This window comes from Neodiprion virginianus, chromosome 1 (genome assembly GCF_021901495.1).
Source record: "Neodiprion virginianus isolate iyNeoVirg1 chromosome 1, iyNeoVirg1.1, whole genome shotgun sequence".
Classification (NCBI taxonomy): domain Eukaryota; kingdom Metazoa; phylum Arthropoda; class Insecta; order Hymenoptera; family Diprionidae; genus Neodiprion; species Neodiprion virginianus.
The window spans coordinates 37,066,821-37,087,906 of NC_060877.1; the positions used below are offsets into that span (position 1 = coordinate 37,066,821).

The window sequence follows — 21,086 nt, forward strand, 5'->3', positions numbered from 1 at the left end:
CGGATGACTAGACGTTTTTTTCATAATTAAACGATGGCCTCTTCATCAGTTTATTGTTGCGCCATCGGTAATTTAAGTGAATAATCACGAAGGTGTAAAATAAAAAAAAAAAACCTAGCACGAGTGATGGTGAAAAAAAAAAATTATTACGTATATTATAGATTTTCCGATCGGGGTCGCAAAATTGAATTTTTCGATAATGATAAAAAATGAAAACATTCAACAGTCTCTACAGTCACCACAATAGAAATGTATCTCCTTGTTAATCCTGATATAACCTAAGCAGGGCAGAATCAGTATTCAAATATTCGTGGTCCAAATGAATAACTACGCTCACAAGAAAAAAAAAAAAAAAAAGGATCTCAGTTTATACCAATTGTGAACAAGCTTGAATCTGTTCAATTACAAACCTTTCCCATTTCTGCCAAAACGATTACTTCGCAGTTTACATAACATATGTTCGAGAAAAAAAGCGTAAAAGTGTTTGAAAAAAGAAACGGTTAAAAAAAAAAAAAAAATTAAGCATTTTTCCGACGCATCAATAAATGATCAAGTGGTTTTCACGCGCCCGCAAGCCCACGAATCCCCCCCCCCCTCCCCCTCCCCCCATGCAAGTGTGCACAAGTTGCAAGCTCCGATTATTTCGAGCCGATCCCCCAAACAGACCGAGAGGTAATTTAAATTTTTTTTATCTCCTACTGCCAGTTTTTTCTCTACGTTTGTTTCCTTCCCTTTTCCTATTTTTTTTTGTTTTTTTTTTTTTTTTTCTCTCCTCTCTTCTTTTCCCCTCTCGTACGTTCAGATCCTACGGCGTTGATGGGCGTTGACGGGGCACTTGCCGCGGCGCAGTCGTCGTAGGTAGTCGGCTGGTTGCACGTGTTCTAATGGGCATCGAGGGCTGCAGGGGGGCGGGAAGGGACGGAAAACAAAAGAAAACAGGCATCGCTGCAGGTCTCTTAGGGATCCCTGGGAGATCCTCACCCCTAGGTAGAGGCTACGATAGGTGAGATAGATGAGGGGGTCCAGGGCCGCGTGTAGATTAGAAAAAACAATATCCGCTAATTCGAAGTTGCGGTACGAACCGGAATTTATGGGAATATTCTACTTTGGCCGAATTTCCCATCAACGTTAATCTGCACTCACGTTTATCGAACATTTCGACGGCTTGGTACTCATTTTTTTTTTAGTTTCAACTTACGACGCAGTCGCATTCGTCTAATCGATATATTCGAAAGGCAGCAACGATTGTCCTGTAAATGTAAAATTTACAAAATAAAAATCGCTCATATGTGGTTATACGTTTAGCAGATATCGTTCGATTTCACACCACGATGTTTTATGTATTTTGGTTGAGGAAACGATTTTTCACAAAATCACTGAAATAGATTTCTTTTCCACATTATCGCAGTCCAAGCTTGGAAAATTTAATGATCAACGATGACGATGTGATGATTAAAAAAAAAAAAAAATGCGTGTTAGTGGAGTCTTTTGAAAGTATAAAAATTTGCCAAATTCTGAACGTGAGGTGATCTCGTAATGAAATTACCCAAAAATTATGTCGAGATAAAATGACGGTACTAGCTTTACAAATTCTTAAGAATTGTAAAAATTCAGTAAAAACGAAATGCACAACCAACTTCAAGATTGCTGAACAAATTAGAAAAACTTGAAGTAGTTTCAAGTGGTTCGATTCGCAAAGTAAAAACTTGACTTCAAGTACGAATTCAACCTTTCCACCTAAACTAGGTATCTTCATGAGCAGTTGCCAAAAGCTTATCACAGTCGTAACGTAAACGTTACGTGTATACATTGAGGAGGGAAAAAATTATTGCAACTATTGTGCTAGTAGTATTTTGCAATTGAATCTATTCTACAACACATACTAACCGAGTTTCAAATTTCATGAAAAAATTGCTGTATAAATTAAAGTGAAAAGAAAGTATTACTGACACAATATGGTTGAAACAATTAATGTAAAATGAACATCAACTATTTGAAAATTGTTTATCGGTTTCGTATCGTAATTTCGCACAAAGAGTGAAAGATAACGATGTACACTGAGAAAAATTTCATTTGTTACAGTATCTAGAAAAATTCAGTAAAACAGTTATCGTTGAAAAAACTGTTCGTTATTATTAATAGTTAAGGACTGCGCGGTAACTGGAACTAAAAATTTCTCTCAGTGTACTTGTTAAAATGAGGTATCCGAACTTCTGGGCCTTAGAATCGTCGGTGATTTTCAGGCGCGGCCCTGAAGGGCCGATCCTCAGTCTGCCAGGAGTAATCTCGGCCCTCCGAAGGGCTCTGACTCATCCCGTCGTGCACGTGTATCAATTCTCCTTTGGGCCCGGTCCCTGGGTCCCCTGAAGCCGAAGCCATTCGTCGGTTCTATGGGTTTACCGCTCCGCCCACAACTCCCGAAACCGTCAAAGAGCCGTACGGAGGCTGAGGAACGATTGGAAGAAGATGATGAAGAAGAAGAAGAAGAAGAAGAAGAAGAAGAAGAAGAAGAAAAGGAATAAGAATAAGAAAAAGGATAAGACGAAGCAGAGAATAATAACAAGGATAAGAATGGGGGGAAATAAAAAGAGAGGTGAAAGAAACGAGGAGAGGATTCAAGACCAGCTCTCTCTCTCTCTCTCTCTCTCTCTCTCTCTCTCTGTGCCGAGCAATCTTTTCGTGTGTTATGCACATGCACGCATACTTAGGCTCAATTGTTGATCCCGAGCTACAATTGCCGCGGGGCTCGTTCATTGTAAATTATTTCCCTGCGCCCCCACAATTATTATTATTGTTGTATTATTGCGTATTACGGTGGACGGTAAATGGGCCATTCTGCAACTGCTTTGCAAGATTCGGGTGAGAGTCTTTGAAATTCAAGAAGGTACGTACGCACCTACAAAGATCAAAGCGGGCGTTTCGTTGCCGTAAAATCTTTCTCGGCGTCGTGAGGAAGAATTTACAAAAAAATAAAAGAATTTCGATGGGGCGAAATTGGAAAACATTTGTTTATTACATCATTGATGATACATATATACGCATACATGAAAATATATATTGGGGTGTGCCGATAAAAATATTTTTCAAAAAGAATATCTCAGCCAAACATTAGCTCTTAATATCGATATTTGGAGGTGCGTATTTTATTTTATCCACATTCCATTTAAATGACACGTGAAAAAAAAAATCGCTAGATTTTTTGATTTTTTTTCCTCGCAAACGACTTGACTTATAAAATTATCTGAATACAGATTCTTATGGGAACTTTCACGATCTATAAAAAAAAAAGTACCGAGGTAGAATTTTTCCAACCGACGTAGAGATATTCGATTATAAACATTAAGTTATCTTGAATATCTTGATGTTAGAATCGCTGTTTCGCAACAGAAATATATGTAAATCTGTCTACAAAAGTTTTTCCAAAATCTTCACTAGTCATATGATGACAAGTTTCCACATTTTCTGAAATACTGAAGATTATATGTCGACCAAAATCGGACCAATGATCGATTATTTCGTTGTTTTTTTTTTTTTAAACGGTGCATTTGAAACAAATATTTTGCACATTTTAGTACGCAGTCTTAAAAAACATTTTACAAGTCGCGTCAGTAGAAAATATTCATTTATCCAACACTTATTATATCAAATAAATACTTCGTAAGTAAGAAAATGATGATGATTGATACATTAATCAGGTAAATTGACGTTGTATCGCATCGTTCATGGGAGTAAAAAAACAAAAAAAAAAAAAAAGATTGCGAGACAAAATAATCGATTTAAATGAAAACTGATTATTTTTTGTCATTCTTTTACTATAAAACAAAGAGAAAACGCGTCTCAGTTCTGACTGACTGAGCGAGATACGATATTTTGAGAGGTTTTACCGACAGGATACAGCGATGACACGGCAGTGCTAATCCTGCGATACAAATCGGTAACCAAGACGAAGCTACCGGTCACCGATATATTACGCCGCAGGCTTTCACAGCGAGAAAACGTTCGTATATCATTTATGAGCGTAATCCTTTTCGAGGCGATACAAAGGTAGAAGGAAAAGCGAACCCCTCCCGATTCCTTGGCATTTTTCCTCCTTCCTGTCCTTCGTTTCGTTTCATTTTTCAAAGGGCATCGCCTAGCCGCGATGTTTGCTTAGCTGCACACTGCATCGGGAGACGGGAAATATCGGCAAAGATCTCGTCTGCTGTTTACTTAGGATCCTGCTTCTCCCCGAAATTCCGCATTTGGATGCGGACGGGCGTAAAGACCGAGACGAGAAGGGTCGAAGACTGGCTCGAGCCAGACTGAAAATCGGCGTCAAGCCCGACGATTTTTTAACCCCGGTTTTTAAACACGCTACAGCAACATCCGCACGATCAATATTTGATATTCGATGTTTATCGAGTCCTCGATTGATCCGCAAATTTACACTGATCTCACTTTATCAATCCGATTCCATTATTCCCTTTATCCGATCGCCAAATTCAACGACAAAAGATACGCAAACAGGTGAATAATAACAGAATGCACGTTATATTATACAAACTTGTCGAAGAAGTCGCTAAGAGCTCAGTTCGTGTCTTTACACTGAGAGAAATTTTTAACAATACTGTATTATCGGTGTTGCGTGTATAAAGACTGGTTTGGATTATCCGTAACTGAACAGCGATAAAAATTGCAACGTGGTCATTATGCAATTACCGGAACAATAATAATACTTAACTACTGTAAGAAATGTCTTTCATTCAATTTATATACACTGTGAAAAGTGTTTCTCACACACAGCGATTCTCTTAATTTAATGCAATTACTGATTAGTATTATGCCTGGAGGAAAAGAAAACTTGACCGTGAAAAGAAAAAAAAAATTCTTCATTATACTCTCAGATACTTAAAGTAAATAATATACAGCACGTGAATAATCTTCGTTCTTCAATTTGATAACAGTTTGATTAATTTTACAAAATACTTTCAATCAATTACAAAACGTTTTCTTTTTTCTTTTTTTTTTTTTTTTGTTTCGGATTATAATCCGAAGAATATATTCTTCACGATTGATTAAATAAGTAATTATCAAACAATGATTTCTTCAAGTCCAGTAAAGTTTGTTTGTTTATTTTATTTTTTTTTTTTTTTCCTACTCTTTCTCAACGCAAGCGATCAAAGAATTCCGATCTGAAAAATATTCTCACATCCTTGTTGCAATAAATATACATATATATATAACAGTTAGATTTGACTCGACGAAAAAAGGTAAAGAAAAAAAAAAAAAAGAAAAGAAAAAAACAGAAAAGGAAAAAATATTCCATTGTGTAGCTCGGTAAAATCTTTCACAGCAAAGAAACGTTTCCAGCTGCCGATTGTGCTGGACTGCAGGTATCTCGACAAGTTTCTGCAAGTCGAGAACACGTGTCCTTAGGATGCATTCGTCTGCGTCGCAAGACTTGGAAAATCGGTTCTGGTTGTGCAATTCCCGTATCCCTTTTTTGGCCTTTTGTGTCCTGGTTTCTTCGCCTATGACGTAAAGGACCTGCGACAAGCGCAAGCTTAAACTTGTCGGATTTCCGCGCCTGAAGTTCGGTACGGAAACAACTCGACCTGCATTCTCTCTCAGGATGCATCTGCCGGTCCACGATGCAGGTTTGAACCTGCACCGAAACGCCCTGAAGCGGTAAGATGAGTTGTCCGGAATGCAAAAGGCGGCGGCAGGCTGAATAAAATTGCGAAAAACGATATTTTCGTCCGAAGTTATCGAATTTAACACTTTTACAGTCGCACATTTCTCCAATCGACATTTCGACCTGAATTTTTGAATTTTGTTGCTCGGGGGTTTTTTTTTTTTTCTTTTTTTAGATCGTTAATCGCGAATCTGAAGTTGGAATTCGATCATTTCTAAATCCGACATGGGTGATGTAAAATGGGAAAAAAATACTATCAATATTCGATGATTCTGGTCGAAAATTATTATTTTTCATATTTTAATATTCGTACAGAGTGACGAAGTTTATTTAAAGTTGTAAACAAACTGTGACAAAGCTAGGGCACCAAAATATCTTATCAATCCCGATCAAAAACACTCCGATAAACTTTCGTTTGACGCGGACATAAAAGAAATGTCACGAGATCTACGAATTTACTATCGCGATTTCGCAGATATCGTGCCATTTCTTCATTTTTTCGTTTAATGAAAATATGTTGGATTTGCTTTGTTCAGAATTACATGCAAAATGGGGCTGTTATACCCTTTTTTGAATTTTACATGCGTGGACTTGGATGATTCGAGACATGCACGACAACGTCAAAATCAACTAGGGAATCGAAACGAAAATCACCATCTAATTTGCCTTGCCGAAATACGAGTAAACGTATTTTCCAAGGGTTTTCCGCATTGTCGGACAACCTGTCGAAGACAAGAAAAAAAAAAAAAAAAACGCACAACGTGTCTAAAATCAATCTTTTTTGTGTAATTATTTGCTATACGAGGACATCGTACGATAAACAATTCTAACCGTATTCTAAAAATTTTTTTTTTTCAACACCGCTAAATTCATGATAACAAACTCTATAAAAAAAACATTCATTTAATTTACCAAAACCAAAATCCACCTTTATACCTACCTCGTAATCGATTTATTTGTTTTTCCTCCGGCTTTCTTCAACATACACTCAAATCTTTCGAACATCATGAATTTTTTAAATTCTCCACCCACCATTTAATACGTCAACAAAATTCTGACATCGTTCAGCGTTTTTCTCAGCGTCATAAAATTCGTTGTATCGAATTGTAGAGGGTAAAAAATTTCACACTTTTTCTCTCCTTTCACGTACGAAGTAAAAAAAACATAGAAAAAAAAAAAAAAAACCCGCAACGAAGGCGGATAAATTGATACTTGACTAAAACAAGGATCAAGGAATTAATAGCCAATGAATAGTGCCGGGTGTGTTTGATAATTGGATCCGGAAGTAGTAGCGGCATTCGAACAAGGGCTGAAACTAAATCGGCGCTTAACTGCGGCCACTTCAATGCAATAACGCAATAAGAACGTTCCGTTTGCATTGAACGTCTCCGACGATTATTCCGCTAATTGCGAGTGAATATACGATTACAATCGTGCGGCGCTTTTGCCCGTTTCTCGATCCGATGACCCATTGAACGGCAGGCCGGCAACCCCTTTCCGTCTGCTGAAGGTGGTTTTGAAAGAAGGGTTAAAAGGGGTTAGCGGAAGGTTCACACAATGAAATATACCGGATTTAGCGGTGAAATTCACCTGTGAAAGGGTTGAGAAAGGATCCCTCATAGTTCGGGGGCCAAAATCCGATCACAAAACGAATCAGACCGATGCACGTGCGTTTTATACTCCACGTCAAGTGCATATTAATTCACGCAGGTGGGTCGATTGTTATCTCAAACCGATAAGATCTATCGATCGAAATCTCGATTATTTTTTAAACAGTCGGTAATTACAATGATTCTTTGATTTTATGCGTAGGAAGTAACTTGAAGGTTTTATTCAAGTTAGAAAAAATTGTTACTAGCGAAGAATAAAATTGAAGATAATTTATTAATTATCTCATTACTTCCGTGCTGTGTAAAAAGTGATTTCCACAATTTTATCAATTAATTAAAGAGAGTGTTGATAGTTGTTTGAAATTATCTTATACAATATAATGCGAAATAAATTGATTGTATAACTTATATAAGCGTGAAAGTTGTACGAAATAATTTTATAAAATCTATATTACACTGTCATTGATTGAAAGAAATTATTTACTACTTTTTATAAACTCTAATGATAAAATTTCTTCGCCTCGTGCTAAGATTTATAGATTCCGATTGAAACGAAATAACGTTTATTAAATTGTAAAAGATCAAGATAATCGCGGTAAATTAACTTATTTATTACAAGCGTACAGCGCAAGTGTGCAATTTATATACCTTGCAAATTTAGTATATGCAGTAGATTGAAAATCCGTAACTGCGAGTTTCACGTATAATGTATGTACATTCCATCTAGGGTTAAAAAAAAAAGAAAAAAAAAAAAAAAATAAAACCAGCAAATATTATGTCCGTCTTTTCTCAACCTTTTTACGTTTTTTTTTCTTTTTCAACCATCGCAACCCTTGGCCAAGAAAAAGGGGAAACTTTTTCTCCGTGTATTCGTCGGGATTGAATGCGTCCTTTCGTCGCAACAACCGGCGTTTCAAGTTCAACGATTCATTTATACGGTGATTTTTTCTTTTTTTTTTTTCTTTTTTTTTTTTCTTTTCGGTCGTTTCAATTTTCGCGAACACTGCAGGTTTACACGTGCATACCTACATTTATCCGCGTAGCAGGCTTAGGCGTAGATGCGTAAAGTGCATGTGTGTAAATGCAGCGAATGAAAAATAGCGAGAAAAAGAGAGAGCGAGCGAGAGAGATAGAGATAGAGAAAGATTCTTCGCATTGTGGATCCTTGACCCTTTTCGAAAAACTCATCGGAGGTCCGAGGGTCGATTCGTCTCTGCGCCCATCTTTGTGCGGGTTGAAAAACAGGAGAGCAAAAGGGAAAAGTAAAGGAAAAAGGGAACCCGGTGCAAACCCTACGGTGACGGTAAGATATGCATCTAGGCGTTTCAATGGTCCCTCTACACACACACAAACACACACACATATATGTATGTATGAGGGAGAGAGAAACCATGTATGGAATTATATACACCTATGTCGCAGAAAGAATTCCAGGCAAGATTTTCGTGATTTTGAATAATATGTATTGCATCCCTTTCGGTCCGCTGCCGCATTTATGGATGGATGTGTACAGACGTTGGAACCCTTAAAAGGATCAACGAATTGTCCGGGCTCCTTGCATCGGCGAACCCGGATGGCTCTCTCCTTTTCAACATTTCTATGCCACGGTGAAAGCGAGGGTGGAAGGGTGGGAGGCGACCTTTGCGTCGATAATCCTCCTCAACCCCCCCGGCTATTGCGGTATTCAAAGGATTCTCCCGTCTCTCCTTCTCTCTCTTTTTCTCCCTTTCCTTTCTCTCTCTCTTTCTCTTCCTCTCTTATTCTCCCTCCACATTTTATTTTTATTTTTTTTTTTTCCACCATTGAGGCTCACCCTTTTCGCTCCCTGCACGTGCATTATTATCCGCACCTCCACGCATTTGGTTTACCGTAAAATATACGGGAATACATGTATACATACATACATTTTTTCCACGTCTTGATACCTAGGCCAAACCAGATCGGGCGTAAAGGTTTTTCGCCCACGGGATTTACCCGGATAAACGTTACTTTTACCCCGAAAAAAGACGGGGAGAAGAATCGAAAATATACAGATACGATCTAAACTCTGTACAACCCATACATTTCCTTTTTTCATTTTTTTTTTTTTTGTCGTTGGTTTTTGTTGTTATTTCTTTTTTTTTCTCGTTTTTTCTCGGTTAGATTATACAATTATACGACATGTGTGTTAAACGATCAAAATAATTATGTAATGCAAAATTTTGGCCAACAGATTTTTTCTTTGCGTATCAGTCGTATCGAAGTTGTTTTTTCTTTTTTTTTTCTACATTCTGAGCGCGATTTTGTACCCACCTTTTTTTCTGCTTTTTACCCAGTATTTATATCGTAAATGTTATTTTCCTATGAAAATTTGTATGTCTGGGTTTTCAGAAAAGCGGGGAAAGTTGATTTTTAATACTCATATATTGGCACTGTAAAGAATACGACTTTTGATTCGATGCGGAATCGAAGTTTCTACAATGATATTGATAAATTTGTCTTGACGAACAATTTTTATACGAATCAAGTATTTATAGCGTCCAAGTTAATAGAATCGAGATTAGAGAGAGAGAGACAACTGTGAATTCAAATGAATTTATTGCTGTCGCTTGTAACTGTTTATCTTTTAAAATGTTTTTTTAATAATCTTATCATCTCCATCTGATGTCTATTTTTATTTATGTTTGTTGTCATGTAAGACGAACTTTCTAAATTATAACCATTCAAGCATTTTTCATCAACTTGTCCCGCTTTCCTCCAAACGTTTTCCCAGTTCTTATTGCCTGATCGACCCCAGAAAATCATACAACGCGTGTCGTTCAACGCATGTATTGAAAATAAAATGTTTCTTACCTTGATAAGTGATGGGAACAGACTTATCGTCTCAACACTGCACTCACCTAAAACGAAAATAAAACGGAATTTAGAAACAGAAAAAGGAGAAGGTAAAAGAAGGTGAAATAAGAATAATAAGCGAGATGCAGTGCGTGTTATAATTGTAAAATTGAGCAGTGAAATATCAACGAGAAAGATGAGGAAATGAGAATTTTCCATTTATCAACGAATATGAACGTATATCCATCAATCATGCGGCATTGCAAAAGAAAATCGAGACGACATAGTATCACGCATATATTCCAAGCATGGCAAAGCCAGAGAAGGATAATTAATTAGTGTAATAACCGGATTCGCTTATTACTTTCATTATACGTACAACGATCGATGCAGAAAGCTGATATAATGAGTAATGAGTACATGAGAAAAGGAAACATGCGTGTTGCAAGTAGTACAGGATATTACAGATTATGTCGACGATGAAAGAGAATGAATAAACGACCTTTCAAACGAATGAATGAATGAATGAATGAATGAACGGTGATAAAAAAAAAACATATATATATATATATATATGTATATACGTATATAAATAGGCGAGTGTTATGTACAACGCGAGCAAGAATGATAATGACAGAAGTGTAATTTCCGATCAAATTATACAGCCGAACACTAAGAACGGTGATGAAAATAATTAAGACCAAAAGGTGGTGTAAAAGATATTTAATAAGCAGAAAAAGGCACCTGTGTGTACGTGTATGATGAAACCAGCCATAGCTGTAAATTAACCCTTTTTGTGGTTGTGTGCGCGTGTGCGTGTGGATGCGTATAATCCAAAGCTAAAGGGGGAAAAATAGAAGAGGGAAGTAAAATCGAGCGGGAGAAACAGACGCGATAAGCAGAGAGAGAGAGAGAGAGAGAGAGAGAGACAGAGATAGAAAAAGCGGAATTAAAATAGGGAAAATAGAAAACCGAGACGCGAGATGTGAAGATGAAATTCAAATCACGTAGATCTTTATCCGGATATATATACTCGACCGAAACGGTTGGAGGTAAAAATCGAGAAGAAGTTGTAGCATGTAAGAAAACAAAAAAAAAAAATAGAAAATGAAAAACGAGGAGTCGAGAATTCGGTAGTCGAGATCCTATTTTTCGCCCGGGGCTTCGCGCGCACTTTTATTATCCTACGCGCGTGCAGTGGGAAGAAAAGAACACGCATCGCGCATCGCATCATTCCGAATCTCGCCCAAGGGATAATATTATACGCTTTGGAATAAGAATTATCACTGTTCCTTTTTTTTTGCTAAGCCAGCGGAACCGGTAATCAAACGGGGGACCGACATAAGAGAAGAAAAAAAAAAAAAAAAACAAATCGTCGCAAGTGTAACTCCTCCGCCGATTTTGGTCGATTTTATTGCGTGAAGGTTTTCCAAGATCATGTTTGTACACTCGAAACTCACGTGCAGGTCGCTTTTCACGATTAATTATCGTGACGAACACGGGTGACTTGAACCGATCTCGATACTCGGCTTGATCGCTGATACGCGTGCATCGTCTATAATGCAAGGACGTCGAATTTCTATGAGAAGAACGTACAGTCTGATCGAAAATCCGTTGAAACAAAATATAAAAACATGAGAAAATGAAGATCCAAAAAACGTGAGTGAAACTGCAGGTCAAATTGAAGCTGATTGAAGCTGATTGAAGAAAAGTAATTTTGATTCGTGAAATCGATTTCTGTTTACTGAATTTCGAGTGTTACTTCTAACCTTGTTATTTTCAACAACACCAATGAAATTACGTTACTTTACTATTTTTTCATTAAATAATTCAAGGGGCTCTATTCACTTCTGCGATTTCTAAGAGATCGGTTAAAAATCGGTTGAAAGGGACTGAAATAACGATGAAAAATTGGTCGAAATCGCAAATCAAACTATATGTGAAGCTGTTCGTGAAAGATCGGTTAAAAATCGGTTGAAATCGGTTGAAATAATGATAGAAATTGGTCTAAATCGCAAATGAAACTATACGTGAAGCGATTCGTGAGGGACCGGTTGAAGATCGGTTGAAATCGGTATAAATAACGAAAAAAATTGTTCGAAATCGCTGAACATCTTCGAAATTTGAATCATTTAAAATTGTTTGAGATCTTGCAGTCAACATCCTCGAACCATTGCTTCGCCACGTTCCGGTTTCAACACTTTTTGCCCCGACTGTACGTCCCATGCATCCTTAACGGCGCGTAACCAAATCTCCGGGCCCGAATCGGGGAGGGGGGAGACGGTTAACCCGCGCAGCGTATCTCTCGATCTCCGGATCGGTCATTACGCGAGGAAGAGAGATACGAGGAGCGGGAGAATCGGGCGAGCCCGGGACCAACTCGAAAGTGCACCTGCCGGTGACGTCATCCCGGGACTTCTTTTTCGGTTTTGTACCTGTCGCCTTCGCCCGAGGAATCGAGGAGAAAAGCAAAGGCAATAAGGGGCCTCTCTAGTTTTCGTCAAGGCTTGAGCCGTAACAGAGTTCGAATTACCGATCACAGATTTCACTCCAGCCCCATTCGCATTGATCTCCACATTTTCTTCCTCATCTTGATTCGTTCCGTTTCACCGAAATTCGACGTAACGACGATCAAATCAGATGGTATAAAAACTGATCGGTAATTGGAGTTCTCCTGAGACATTGAACTTAAAAATACTATAAGAATGCAATCCCGAGTAAATATTGATCGAAAACAATTCCATGCATTGCGGCAATTAGGTTTGTATTGCATACTCTTAACATTCGTTCGTTTTCACATGTTTCTCTTTTCTCTCACACATTTATTCGTCTACAATTTATAACAACATTGGAACGCGAAAAAAGGCATGCGAAATTCGAGGCAGTCAGGTGCCCGTAAATGTTTTATGAATCGGGACATCTAATACCCGGGCAGCTACGATTTCAAACGTAATTTTATCCAGGTTACTGGAAACCAAAGCTGTACTGACCCAGTTTAGAATAACGGCTTTGTTCCCTGCAAGACGAGGCGACAAAGAGACATGTGCATGAAAGATGAGAAAAGTTATTTTCCAAAATCCGACCGAGACTCCTTTTCTTTTTTCAGCAGATCTGTGTCGATGAGTGTTTATTCTCTGAAAAATTATCCATAAAAATGAAGAAAAAGCAACGAGATCTGTTTCAGTGAATTCGTAAAAGAAAAAACAAGAAAAAAACTTTCCAAAAGCAAAAGAGGAAAAAAAATAAATAAAAATTGGCCGTCTTGGAAAGAAATCGAACGAGTCCGATTTGTATTAATGTTCAACTAACTTAAAATGATTTGAAATGAAAGGTTGATATGTCAAAGCATTAGTTTCTAGCGGTTTAATAACAATCATCGCAAAGCCTACGAGTATCAATTAATTTGACGAACACGACTACTACCTCGTGACAAAATAAGCAGTAGGAATTGATTTCGAACTCACCAGGATCGTTGAATTGAAATTTGCGAACCCGCAGCTGTGGGGAGAAGTGCAAATTCACCTGTTACTGCACCTAGGCGGTGCAGTTTATTAAGTGAACGAAAAACCGGTGCCCGAAGGCTGGCAGGGTGATTTACCTGAGTGCAGGGGCCCGAACCTTTTGCGGGCCCACGGACCCCCAGCATAATGCGAGCCGACAGGTTCCCGCAAACCCGTGCACGGTCATGCCAAAATGCACCCTGCGCAGGATATGCACCGCTTGTAAATATTTACGGGCCGGTCAGCCGGGCCCAAATTTATATTCCGGATTACTTCTCGTAGCGCATTTTAATGCAGTTCAGACGGACAGACACGGCAGCTCAAGGATTCGGAAGCCGATTACTTTTTCTTTTTGCAGTATCACAAATTCGATTCTGCAATGTTTCGGACGTTGAGTAAGACAGATTAAATCCTTTTCGATATACTCGCATCTTTCGACGATTCAATTTCTCGACCACGACTTGAGCCACGTGTACCAACTGTACAAATAACAAGCCGTGGGAGTGTCAATCAGAAACTTGATCACGCGTGATAAATAAACGTGTTTACCGAACCGTAAAACAGTTCGATAAATTTTCAACTTTCAAATCAAGAATATATGATCTCATCGATCGATATGTTATACTAAATACGACGTCGAAGAGAATATTATTATCGTTTCTCACTATCGGTTTTAACGATCTTCGAACACATGTTAATAAATAATTCCCAACCAATGTATGACAATCGAAGAACATCCGGACGTGAAAAAATATCCCTCGTTACACCTGCTTTTTAATTTTGCAACGACGTTACGTTTCAAGGACCGAGTGTCTGGTAATTTGAAACGTTTTTCACGTTTCAATATCAAGTATAAAAATAAATAAATCGTTGAAAACCGTATCGATCGGCGGTAAAATGACAACCGCCTGAATCTCAGTGGTGAAGAAATAATCGATCCTTGAGATCGCAAGCGTTCGTAAAACCCAACCTAAAACTAACCTCGGGCAAACCTCGGAGGCTTGGACAGGTTCTTAAAAACTGTTTTTTTTTCCCCCGCAGGAGTCGGTCGGGTTGGGGACGCGGCCGTGACGTGGGATAATTTCAATAAAAAGATAATTACCGCTGGGTGAAAAAAAACTGTCGACCGTTTTTACGATCCTCGGCGTCGCGGCGCGGCGAAGAAAAGAGTATCGAAAACTAAGCGGCAGTGCATAACGTACCGAGCAATTCGCAAAAATAGTAATTTTCGAACAATAAAGTGTGCCAAATATTAAAATTTCCGTCCAAAACTTGCTCAAAGTCCTATCTGAGGCATGAATTGAGTAATTGAAGAGATCAGAGTTGGAATTGAGGAGAGCGGAACTTTTATACAAGAGTATGAATGGTACAGTGGCCATAAATGGTGCATTCGCCTTATGTTAAACATGGAAAGTTTCGAAGATAAAAATTGTGGGCATCGGTAGATGGAGAAAGGTCGGTTTGACCCTCGGCCAAAGCGAAGGAAGAGGGCTTCTCCTCCTCCTCCTCCTCACCCTCCTCCTCCTTCTACTCCTCTTGCACAGCGAAGTGGTCCCTGACCTGCCTGAACCTTACTGGAACAGGGAGTGAAAAGAACTAAAATATCTCTGGAGGCTAATTACGAGAGGTTGGAACTAAGGCGCAAACCACCCGAGCGCATGACCGAGATTAATTATTCTCGAAGAGCTCTTCTCTGATGGTGCAGAGAGCGACAAGTCTGCTCGGGTCTGCCAAAGTGATCCGAGTACTGGCAACTTCACGGAGTATGAAAAGCGGTCAAGCATGGGGCTTGAAGAAAACAACGCGGTACTGAACCGAGCGGGAATTCACTTGGGGATCAAGTCGATCACTTGGATTCATCGGTAACGTTGACGTTCGAGTGATTGTACCAAGTCATTTCCATTGATCTTCACGGATTAGACAGAATCACAGGGACTCGTGACGAACCGTTGGAAATCACTCGTTAAACTGGAAGAGTGAACGCAAGCATTTGACAAGGTAGAATTCCATGTAAACTACTCAGCATCGATTAAGACCATTTATCGATCGCTGAACGACTTGCGCCATTTGATTCCAAGCGATTGTCAGTGATTTCCACTAACATCGAACGATTCTTCTTGGTTTCAAAGAACACGCGTAAAGTCAATTCGCAATGTAATTTCCAACGGTCGAAGGAACGTCCCCTCGAATCGGATCGAGAAAACACCCCAAAGAAAGTCCAGCCCTCGACCTGTTTCGACAGGTCTCTTTCTTCGGCCGTAGGGGGAAAGCGTGTCGAGACTCGCAGCAAGGGATCTTCCTCGACCATCTTCGGGTAAGCCATCAGCTCCCGGGTGAATTTTCTCCTGATTTAGTCGGGGGTGGGGCGAACGGGGTGGCGAGTCTCTGCCGGGGTGGACTTGAGCGAAGAACGCGGGGGGAGCCGAGGACGACGGCAGATGGTCGACGTGGACCCTGGGAAGCTCGGAACACGGAGAGTTCCCACAGCCAAGGCGCACCTGCCTCCCCCACCAGCTACCCCGTGACGTCACAGGGCTCTATATAACCGGCGGGGTGGCTGGACCAGAGCACATTCGCTGACAAGCCTCAGACGAGACGAGACTAGCTACGAAAATTCGGTATAACAAAAAAAAAAACAAACGCGCTGCGAATTAAAACGACATCGCAACTTTACGTACACAGTAGTAAACGCTCTGAAGTGTGACGGTATATAGAGACACGGTGTGCGAGAGTATACATATATATATATATATATAAAAACAACAACAACGACGACAAAGAAAATGGCGGCAACAACGATCAACAGCCACGTGTTCGAGTGCGATAACGAGCTGAACGACAATCTGTACAACATCAAGTTGTCGACCAGCAATAAGCAGACCTCAAGTGCTCGACGAGTAAAGAAGATCCTGAAGCCGCTTTTGAGACTGCTTAAGAAGTCCGGAGGCGGTAAGAAGAGCGCCAAATCGCTCAAGGGACAGCAGAGGGCTCAGCCTCAGGTGGAGGTCTTCACCGAGGAGGTCGACAACCAGAACAATGCCAACGAGGCACTGGAACAGCGGCTTCTAGCCGGCCTGGAAGAAGCCGAGGAGGGAGCAGCCATCACCGTTTGCCTCGATGGTCAGATGACCGTCGTTCCCGTGGTACCCGGACAGTGTTACGTTCCCGTTCACTTCGCCCACACCCACGCCGGCGACTTCTACTGGACGACGATCTCCCTCGCCGACAGTGACCTCTGCTACAAGGAACGAGCCTTCTCCCAGAACCAGCAGCCCGAGATGCAGGTCGCCTAAGTGCGATGGGTTCCATGGGTTTAAGCTCCGGTTCAAGTTCCAGTTTCGCGGAAAGCTAAAAAAGGAGACTCATCCTGGCCTCGACATTGATTAAAAACGAGGTGCAACCGGGATGCGGGAAGAAAGAAGAGAGGAGAGTAAAAACGAGAGAGAGAGAGAGAGAGAGAGAGAGAAAGACTTTATTTAGACGTAAGATAATTATTTCAAACTGTGATTAGTAGTTTAAACGATTATTGTTACGATTACTGTTCGTATTCGAGTTACTTGTTACTTGTATGTCTATCTGATATTTGCTCAATTGAAAGAGAGGAGAACCGTTTTGCGGGATTCGATTATTGGGCACGATCTCGTACAGCATGTTTTGCAAAACAACTGTCGAGGTTTGTGATATACAAATTCCTTCAAAATCTGAATATTTTTTTTTTTTTTTTTTTCATTTTTCATGGTACAACACACGTATACGGTTAAAGTATTCCTTTCATGCGATTAGTGCGATTATTTTTTGTATAATCTTGTTTCTGCATGACGACAATTTCATTCGCACCTGTGATATTCGTACCTAAACACGTGACTTTTAGAGTTAGAATTATTTAACTTTAAGTTTCATCATTGTTGTAATATTGTAACATGCACACACGCACACACACACACACACACACACACACACACACGCATATTGTGATATCGGCTTTAAAATCCTGTAGAAGGAATAATTCGATTGATCGACCATTCAGTCGCCACATTTTATAATTAAATGTAAATATTAAGATTATATTATATCAAATCATATCGTCTTCCAATTTTATCGTATTACAACCGCAAGTGGAAAAAAAAATAAATTAAACTTTTATTTTCTCTAAAAATATTATTTCTCTACTTATTTATTTACCATCCAAGTATCTTTTTTATAACATATACCCAATTTCCTTTGAATATAAATTGCCATTAGAAATTGATTATAGATTATAATTTCAAAAGTATATTTATAATAAAAGCGATAATTAAATTCAATTGACTAGTTAGTGATCTAAAAATCAGTCAATCAATCATTCGTATTTCACTATTTATGAAAAAAATTCCAACAGTGCAGTTCACCTGCAATTTCGAAGAAAAATTTATTCCCCCCGAGGTTTTTAAAATAGTTAAGTGACTAGCCTAGGCTGACCATATTTTACAAAGAATCTTCGGCCGTTGCGAGGATTCTTTCACAATGTGGAACCGGTCGAAGAGTAGAAACGATAAAGAATAGAAGAAAACCTCGAGATCCTTTCAGCCCCTCGCTCGTATATTTGCTCAAGGTTTTTAGGTCCGAAGGGTCTTGAAAAATTTCAGCGTCAAAATCCACCGGCTAAAGTATAGTCCAGATTCCAGAGTCTGCCTCGTTTCTTCGCTTCTATCTATGATGAAACCATCGGAAATTTTTTCTTATTACGTGTAATTTTCGAAACTTTCAAACCTCGGAAATATGAAAAATATATAGAATAACCAATCACTGCACTGGTTACGGGTTATTAATAGGCGTATGATTATTGTAATACACCGATCGATCATGAACCAAGTTTCAATGAATTGTAAAAATAAAGTATGTAAATCGGTGCCAATTAACTCGTCCTTTCAAGGTTCGAGATAATTGCACTTGAGAGCTGAAATTATGCAGGGTGGAGAAAAACGCCGCTGCTACGGTGTCCGGGGGAAAAGGGAAAAGGGAAAAGGGAAAAGGGAAAACAAGCAAACTGTGTGCGGCCGACGGTGACCTTCGGACATGTGGATCCCATATGGGGATCTGGGAATGGTATGTGGGACAAGAGCACATGTGCTTTTACGCGGGGGGGGGGGGGGGAGCGAATGAAGAGGATTGAATGCGCGTGATTTGGGGGAGGGTGGACGGGGTTGAGAGGAAGGGAAAAAAATGCAGGAAGAATTGTGTACCCCAACTGGCAAAATAACGCAGGAGATACGTGACAATGGACAACTGGAAGCACTGGAAGAGTGTGGTTCGTAGATTATTGGTCATGCATTTGCCCGTATAATGCATTGAATGCTTTTGCAACCCCGAGCTGCTGCAGCATCCGTTTAAATGAAATAACACAGACTGCAGATCGTATTCTTTTAGGGAGTGAATATTCAAGGGGTGAATTTTCCGCCATGGGTTTTAATACAGTCGCTTAGCTTGTTATACAGACAATTGAAACGCGCAAAATCGCATAAAGTTATTCAACGTTATTCTTTATTCAATTTGAAAATTGACAAGTCATAAAATATACATATCACCTGATTCTTTCACGATTAATAATTTTACATCACCAAATTTCCAACATACAATTGAAAAAATTCACTCGTTTCATCATTTTTCAAATAAATTATACGTATATCTGTAAGATTTTCTTCTCGAAACGCGCTTCAAAAAATCGTTTCTACTTTTAATATATATCTTAAAAACTTGGAAGACGTTTAGTCCAATTTGTCATGCGTTTGAAATTATTTTTTACACGACGAATGCTTGACGAGAATTTTCCCGCGTTTTAAGGATCCGGGCGGAGGTACAAGGCGAAAGTTCTCGACTTATCCACCAGAGGGATGAAATCTAGAGCCTGAAAAATATGCAACCCCGATTGCACGCCTGCACGACGAAAAGTGCCTCAACTTCTGTCACGACTTTCTAATTCCCGCATGTTTTCGATACATAAAAGACAGGAGCCTAAGGAACCCATAATTTATTATTACAGCTACTATTAGTACTATTATGATTATTATCAGTTCCGCTAGAAAATTTTATCAGTAAGCACGATTTTTCGTTCTCGTTTCTTATTTTCAATGAATTGGATCACCGTTGAATTAATACGTACCGACAATCTGTGAATCCGGAATTAATTAATTCAACGTCGTGAGAAAATTGATGAAATTTGTGATAAATTGCCTAGGGATAAAAAATATCAACGAAATTTCTTTTCATCGTATTTGAAGTTTATGTGCACTTTTTTAACTTCATGCTCGTTTATTGATTTTTTATTTGTTTTGTAACCGAGAGATATCGGGACAAGCTCGTTACTTTTTATCGAACCGTGTAAGTGGGAAGAGGAGGGCAGAGAGTCCGACGCAAGCTTGTATGACTTGTTCGAATTTTGTGTCACCCGCGGCCGATCGGCGAGGTGCGATGGATTAACGAATATATGCAAATGGGTACTCGCGATTTCGAAATCGAGCCCGGCATTTACTTATATCGAGTATTACATTCGTTACCACTGAAATTACCCGTTCAGCCAATTACCTCGAGATCGATCTGGTCTGTTAAAATGGAACGTGATCCGAATAAGTGACCAGCGAAATGTTAAAAGAGAAAGACTGACGTGTATTGACAAAAAAAAAAAAAGTCGACGCAAAATGCGGCGTAAAATGGATCTGACAACAGCTGATTGTGAGTGAGAAAATTTAAAATGACGTGGATGATGGACAGAGTTATCGATGTTGAAATGAAATATGAAACTTCGTAACCTCACCTGCACGGACTATTTAGATTATCAAAAAAACAGATTCGTGTGAAATTAACAAAGAATACGTTGTAAAAAAGAATCCACAAGCGATTGTTGGAAACGCTTCACAATCGTGCGACGGCAAATATCTGAATCAGGGTATAAAAAATTGCAGGAGATGGTGAATTTTCATTTAAATAAAATACGCGTTTCAAAGATGTAATCGCTCCACTATTTTTATATTAACAATAAACTAAAAATGCTTTCAGCATTATTAATTTTTCGAATAATTATACGTAACATGCAACATGTTTCTTTTCCAACTTATTGTTCAAATATTATCTTGAGCCTAAAAATGGTAAAAATTTTATATCTGGGTAAATCAAATCCACCAACGAATGTTTCGATCCTACACAACGACGCGTGAAGAATATTTTCCTCTCCGTGAACTGTAAAAACAGGAAGTGAACCGTACCAATTTTCATTTGTTCACAGCCTCACGTCAAGTGAAAATAATTCATATTTCAGTTCGAATTCCGGCTTGTATCGCGCGTCGTTGTACCGGTGATTATATACAAAACAAAAACGTCAAAAAAAAATAAATAAATAAATAAAAAACCATCTTATGATACGCAGAGGTAAAACACGGATGTGTAGGCTGTAAGAACGCGCCGTGGAGCCGGTAGGTATGTATTTATTTCTCGACACTCTCTCTCTCTCTTTCT

At 39.2% G+C, this 21,086-nt stretch overlaps 2 protein-coding genes across 23 annotated transcripts in view; one reads left to right on the forward strand and one right to left on the reverse strand.

Moving 5' to 3' along the window:
* LOC124310057 (tubulin monoglutamylase TTLL4-like) overlaps positions 1 to 21,086 on the reverse strand; it is a 197,804-nt gene that overhangs the window by 140,950 nt on the left and 35,768 nt on the right. For 19 of the 22 annotated variants that reach the window (XR_006909619.1, XM_046773592.1, XM_046773601.1 and 16 more), the window contains one exon: positions 10,117 to 10,163. The exons of the other annotated variants lie outside the window; for them this stretch is intronic. The gene's annotated coding sequence lies outside the window, so the exon portion shown is untranslated. The remainder of the gene's footprint in view (positions 1 to 10,116; positions 10,164 to 21,086) is intronic. 22 annotated transcript variants of the gene reach the window in all.
* On the forward strand, positions 16,198 to 17,689 carry LOC124310069 (enhancer of split malpha protein-like). Its single transcript, XM_046773642.1, has one exon. It carries the CDS (start codon positions 16,382 to 16,384, stop codon positions 16,889 to 16,891), a length of 510 nt encoding a protein of 169 aa, XP_046629598.1. The 5' UTR covers positions 16,198 to 16,381; the 3' UTR covers positions 16,892 to 17,689.

Coding starts and splice junctions, on each gene's coding strand:
- LOC124310069 (XM_046773642.1), top strand. CDS start 16,382: ATGGCGGCAACAACGATCAACAGCCACGTGTTCGAGTGCGATAACGAG.